The sequence below is a fragment of the Hyalella azteca genome, unplaced genomic scaffold (assembly GCF_000764305.2).
Source record: "Hyalella azteca isolate HAZT.00-mixed unplaced genomic scaffold, Hazt_2.0.2 contig11076, whole genome shotgun sequence".
NCBI lineage: Eukaryota > Metazoa > Arthropoda > Malacostraca > Amphipoda > Hyalellidae > Hyalella > Hyalella azteca.
The window spans coordinates 1-6,864 of record NW_025941088.1 but is presented as its reverse complement, the minus strand read 5'-3'; the positions used below and the strand labels follow the sequence as shown (position 1 = coordinate 6,864).

Genomic DNA, 6,864 nt, shown 5'->3' with positions numbered 1-6,864 from the left:
ATGAGCTATATCCAGTTCCGGGAACATAATTTCAACCTGAATTATACGTGAATGTTCTCCGGGAACATAATTTCAACTATATTGTTTTTAGCAATCTGAGGACGATTTTACGCAACAGAAAACATTTTAAATTTGATGTACGTTTCAGCAACCATAATTGCAAGTTATTTTGCGTTCGCTTGAATGCATCCTTTTTGAGAAGCAAGTTTGTGACAATATTACTCTCGTTACTCATGTCAGGCGTTAGAGGGTTGAGGGGCAACGAAAGAAGGTAAAAACAGTACTTATGGTTCGACATAATTCAAGTAAGCAGATCGGAAATATTTCAATTAGCTGCAAGTCATTTTTTGAAGGAACAAACAAAACCTTGGCACAACAAAAGCAAAGTTTTTAGATTCAAAGTATGGGTTCGAAGAGATCTTGACCTAGCGTGAAATTAGTGTTTGTTGTCCATGATTTGTCGGAACGGTTGACCTGAGAAAGAAGAGGATCGTTTTGTCCGACCATAACCGAAGGCTTTATTGACGAGAAAATGCCGTTTGATGGCAAGTTTGAAGATGCCTCAATAGTAATCGCTTCGGATGAGGTTGTCAATGTTACTGACGAGTTTGCATCCAGATCCATTCTGGACAAGGAACCTTCTGAAGCGCTGTGGCAGGCATTAATGCTTTGCAAGTTTCCAAAGCTCTGAGGAGCGTTGTTCGTAGAATTTGAGGCGGCTTCTGAGACTGTCCTGAAGTTAGACTGCTGTTGCAGGTCTATTATGCCGTTAAGAAGGGACTCGTGGCTGGACAACAATGATGAATAATGTGCATTATCCAGAGGCTCGTTTGGTTTTATTGGACCAAAAGAATTTTGTGAATAATTTGCTTGTATTTGCTGAGAAGTGACTGAGGTTTGCAGAGTTGTCTGGCGACTTTGCTCGTGTGGGGATGACGATAGCAGTTGCAGCACTTCAGTGCCGTACACTGGACGTTGGTCGGTGTTAACTTGTGACTCCGGAGATAATGATAGCACATTGCTTGGGAAAGATTGGGCAGGAAGGATATCTACCTGAAAATTGCCACTGGACTGCTGTTGCAGCTGGTGATGGTCACTGGCAAGCTCTTGCTGCTGAAATTGATGTATATGACGAGACAATTGAAGCTGTTGCTGCCGATTCTCCGAAAATTGCTGCAGCTGCTGTTGCGCAGAGTTGGAATGTTGAGGCAGAAGCGGTTGAGCCGAGTTGGAATGTTGTAGCAGCTGCTGTTGTGCCGGGTTGGAATGTTGAAGCAGCAGCGGTTGAGCCGAGTTGGAATGTTGTAGCAGCTGCTGTTGTTGTTGTTGTGCGGGGTTGGAATGTTGCAGCAGCAGCTGTTGTTGTTGTTGTGCGGGGTTGGAATGTTGCAGCTGTTGCAGAGATTCCTGTAATTGTTGTGTATGATGAAGAAGTTTCAGTTGTTGAGACTGAATTTCTTGTTGCGTGAGTTGCATTTGCTGCTGATGTGATATTTGAATACTTTGTTGCATTTGTCGCGCTTTGTGAATTTGCGTTTGCTGGGCTTGCTGCTGCATCAACTCTTGTTGATGTGTTAGTTGCATTTGCTGCTCAGCTTGCTGTTGATGTGTTTGTTGCATTTGCTGCTCAACTTGCTGTTGATGTGTTTGTTGCATTTGCTGCTTAACTTGTTGATGTGTTTGTTGCATTTGCTGCTCAACTTGTTGTTGATGTGTTTGTTGCATTTGTTGCTCAGCTTGCTGTTGATGTGTTAGTAACATTTGCTGCTCAACTAGCTGTTGATGTGTTTGTTGCATTTGCTGCTGAACTTGTTGTTGATGTGTTTGTTGCATTTGCTGCTGAACTTGTTGTTGATGTGTTTGTTGCATTTGCTGCTCAGCTTGCTGTTGATGTGTTAGTTGCATTTGCTGCTGAACTTGCTGTTGATGCGTTTGTTGCATTTGCTGCTCAGCTTGCTGTTGATGTGTTTGTTGCTCAGCTTGCTGTTGATGAATGTGCTCCTGAATGTTCTGATGTCGCAGATCCCTGATGAGGACAGTCTGTGGAACAGGCTGAGCTAGCAGCATACCTTGCTCACGCCCTGATTTGTTCATCTCCAGGGAATCGTTACTGTGCTGCAAATTCTGCCCTAAATTTTGATGAGATGCCGGGACCAAAGCTATTACACCATGTGAATCAGAAATGAGATTGTCGAGTGTCGAATTGGAGGCACATGGCCGAGTCTCAAAACAGTTGAAGCTTTGCATAATATTTTTCTCGCCATTTTGACTCTCAATTATTAGATTGGCTCTTGGATTAGAAAAGGCGTTGAAAGATTGTTGGTCAGGGGCAACAATTCGGTTTTCAGCGAACCTTGTTGCTTGGTTGTTATTTGAGTCACCATTATTGGCAAAGGTAAACGAATGTGCAGTTACATCTTGGTTCGTGACGTTGCCGCTTTTGTAAGACTGAGTCGAGCTTGATGCATTGCTTAGAATAGAAGTCTCATTGGGAGCAGTGGTTTCGCTACCTGCTGAGCTTCCTGAGAAGTCACCAGACTGAGGCAAGGAGCCACTGTTTGGTGCTTCTTGATTATCAACTTGCTCCAAAAAATTGCGTAGATCATCAATCTGTTGGCTGATATCAGCTTTGTTCATCTCGCTGAACGTACTATCTGAAGGAGTTGCAGCTACAAACAAAACGTCATTTGATTGGTCACTCTTGAACGCAATTTGATTCGAGGTCGAGTTTGAATTAAAAGACAAGTTGTCTAAGGTATGAACATTTTTCTCCTCAAGGTTCCCACACAGCTCGATTTGGAAAGAGTTGGTGATGGCGTTCGGGAAGTCAGCCTGGCGCGGTTTCGAGCAAGAAGCGGGAACTTGTGAGCGGGAACTCAGCACATGCAAGCTTGATTTGTTGTCCAAAGTGAAAGAGTGACTCCTTTTCTTGCTGGTCTCAGACTTCACGGAAAACTTGTGGACGATTGAGGAACATGACGAGGAATTGTTTTGCAGCGGCAATTCCTGTTTAACTACACCAAAATCTGCCCCAGTCGGATGCCGAGTTTGAGACATCAACGAAGGCTTGCAGTTGCTAGGACGGTCTTCAGGAAAGGCTGTAGTTAGGACCAATTGCGAGTTTCTGGACGATGCCTCCGAGTTTCTATTTGAAATATACAACTTTTGGTCCAACTTCGAAGGAACGACGTCCAGAAGATCGTGACTCAGTTGAGTCTCCTGACCAACATTCTTGCTCAAGCATCCCTTCTGTGATGATCGACAAGCGAAGAATGCATCAAATGATGCAAGGCTTTCGTTAGAAAGAAGTGCCTTGCCAACAGAAGGCAGGGGCACCAATGTGGCATCACTTGGCAGGGCGTAGCTGCGATAAGCTGCAGGAGGCACAGAGTCTTTTGCATTGGCTTGTCCAGTAGAAGCAGGACAGCGGTAATTCTTCACGGCATCTTTGAACTGCCTCACTTGATAATCTGAAAACCGAGTGAATATTAGGAGGCGGCTCATAATGCTAGTGGCCACAACGCATACACCCTTACACAGCCTGATTAAAAATTATCACTTAAAATTTGAACAAAATAAGTTAATATGACGCATTAACCTTTCAACAGATATTTACTAATATATTATGTGCAATAATAACTAAGTTTATTAACAGAACTCCTATCCTTCATCTTTCTTATCTGCTAGTTTAATTAAATAATTTTGAGCAACATCGGTTTGATTCACAGAGAAATAACCATAGCCATGATCAGGCAGGCAGAAGCATCAAGTTGACTGTAATTTCCTGTAGCATCAACTGAGAGAAGGAACAAACCACTCATTTTGTCGAGTGTCGGCAAGAGGTGCTGGAAGAGGGATACCGCAAACACTTCCTTGGCGTTAGTTGTGGCCCAATTGGCTAAAGCCTTCCTGGCTGCATCGGACTGCATAGCATCTGAAAACAGCAATAATCATCAGAAAATTAAAGGAGAAAATTTACCTCAACAGGAAATTTACCTCAATTTACCTTAAAGAAGAATTTATCTCAACAGGAAATCACAGTAAAAATCTGTTTATCACCAACTGGAACCTCGTGCAGCTGCTAGCTGTGCTGTCGCAAGCAATTTGACACGCAGTGCACCTGATCAAAGTATCTCGATGAATTAATGTGAACAAAATTAAATTAGTGATTATGTCGTTGATAAAAAGCCTTCGAAAACAATTCAGGAGTAAACACACAAAATAATAACATATATCTGACCTGGACTTGAGAATAGTAACAGAATGGGTGGAAATAATATTCAACAGCTCGTGTGCACAAAATACTAATAAGAAATTAAGATATTCATAACACGCACAAGTTTAATCAACAGAACGTAACAGCCTCTTAGTATTATATCGTCGTTGCAATACGTATAAACTTGGTCGATCTAAGCACGAACCAAGCGTCCATGAAACCAACGTTTCCTTGGCAGCCTAAGGATTCCATTCCTTATGCTGCCTCTTGGAACAATTCAAACAAGGATTCCGCTTGGAACAATTCAAATAGAATTAGAGAGGAGTTATTTAATTAATTCAATCAATAATTTGAAAATACATGCAGCACTTGTATAGTTTACCTCCATGAAGGCTAGCTAGCAGAATCTTCAACTTGGGAGACGAAAGCAAGTCCGGTGATAAGTCTGTTAACAAAGAGAAGTTATATTAACAAGAGAATGGACATCGCGCCATCACACGTAAAATTGACACCGAAAAGAACGAATTATGACCGCTGGTATCAAGGGAAACTGAGCGCGTCTGACAGCCCAAAATGTCGCCAAACGTCGAGGCCAGTTACCACAGGAGGGAGAACGTCAAACCAGATTATAAACAACAATTAAAGACGAATAACATCGCAGAGAACACAACTTCTCGAACGAAAGTCTGAAATAGTAAACAGAGACGTGACAACTTCGTGGCGACGCAAGGCAGCGATGAACTCGCCAGCGTCACCAGTGGTAACTAGTTGAGAAACCAAGACTGAAAAAAAACACAATTCCAAGTTATCACCTGGCAGTCCGAGCCGTTCATGGCTGGCAGTCAGCATTATGAACATGATTTGAAGCGGCATGTAGAGTACTTGGAGGAATCACATTCAATAGTTCCTAAATCATATAGAATACGGGGGGAAAAGGTTGGGCGCAATATTGAAGCGCATGCCGGTGGCGAACATTGACCAACTTTACACTTTAGCTCATATTCCTTCCCGTGAGCAAGAACGCTAGAAGGCATTTCGGTCTATGAAATCAAGTGCTTAAAGCTACAGTACCGTATGTCCACAACATTAACTCTCTTTTTGTCTTCGTTTCCGATATTTGACTTATGCTTTCCGGCCATAGGGTCGGTCAGAAACCCTTGTCATTTTGACCCGAAGACTACAGGAGGGTCACAAGATCCTTACGATGTCACAAGTTCCTGATGATCTCTTAAGCATGCTAAGCTGAGCCAAGCATGATCCAACTGCACCTTCTCCGGTCTAACCACGTCACGTCGCAACACTTCTTGCAAAATGAACCTGAGCGGACTTAACCTAACCTCATTGGCTGCAGGCAGTTAGCTAGGCGGGGCAAGTGAACAGGCAGAGGATATCATCAATCATTGGATATCATTGGTTGCAGGGATGTTGTGAGTCAGGGTAGCGTGAATAGGTTAGGCCAACAGAGGTTAGGCGGGAGAAGGTGAGGCCGGATGCAGAACTGCTTGCTCATGAGTATGCATGCTGAGGTATTGACTGAAGACCGACGGCATTATTATATTTAACTAGTGATTCACGTGGAACTAGTGATTCACTGGTCTAGATTACAGTGTTACAACGCATTTTGCAACGTATGGCCCTGAGGCTGAATGTAGTTATTGCTTGCTGAGGCTGGGCGTTTACTCTAGAACTTATTCAAGAGTTAATATGTAGCCCTTGGCTGCGCCTCCACCATATTTTAGTCTTCCGAGTGTTAGTAAAACGACTGCGCTGGTTTCAAGAAGCAAATAACTGCGTGAATTATTTTGACAAAGCATCAATTAGACACAGGCTGTCGCCTGTCATAGCCCAATCATCAGCGACTTAGTAAATTTATATGTATATTAAATACAGAAAACGTTTAGTGTGCTAACTGGAAGCAAGTGACTTGATAGACGTAAAAAATGCGAATCAAATTCCGTCAAGAAAGAAGTCGCTCATTACCATTTCTGTTGCCATGCGCATCCACTTGGTCCATGGTTGAACAATATAAGGTTGACCCACGCTTTGTGAAATTTTGACAGTTCTGCACATCTTCACTGTAATGTCACAAGTATCGAAAAACGTTAACAAATGTCGTGAGTGTGATTAAACACGTGTTAAAAGTGTCTGTTTTATATAGCGGTTTCAGCATTTATTAGGCCGTTGGCCTGTCGCCGATTCTTAAAATCACAAAACATTTACAGTTTGTTACGGTCTCGAACTCTTAACTCGCTGCCCTTATTCTGTTGTGCCTAACCTCCCGGCCTCCTCGCCGATTCTGACCAGAAACTGGCACACATGCAGAGCTGGGATCGAACCCGCACCTCTCGGCTCCAATCTTGTTACTCTGATCTTTAAACACTGGGCCACCCTGCCCTTTGAACTATATTTTAAAAAAATTACCATTCCAAATTTTGTAGATATTTGTCCATAATTGCGAACTAATTCTGTCGTACGGAAAATAAATAATCTGAAAATAAAATCTCCGGAGGCTGACCGATCAACTTCCTGTCTCGCTAAACTGCGAAAGGCTGCCACTTCACTGATCATCCGTCTGAAACACCTACCGTAAGTCCGCAACACATTGCGTTTTCGTCAGGTGAGTGGACTTAGCATCTCTTTGATTGATA

The 6,864-nt window shown here is 42.9% G+C and overlaps 1 protein-coding gene across 1 annotated transcript; it reads right to left on the bottom strand.

Moving 5' to 3' along the window:
• Positions 1-396: 396 nt before the first annotated feature.
• Positions 397-4,661, bottom strand: LOC108675145 (putative transcriptional regulator cudA; the record flags this gene model as incomplete). Its single annotated transcript, XM_018163135.2, has 3 exons — positions 397-3,470; positions 3,815-3,934; positions 4,599-4,661. Coding segments are annotated over 3 exons (3,257 nt in total), but the record flags the coding sequence as incomplete, so codon positions are not given.
• Positions 4,662-6,864: the final 2,203 nt, after the last annotated feature.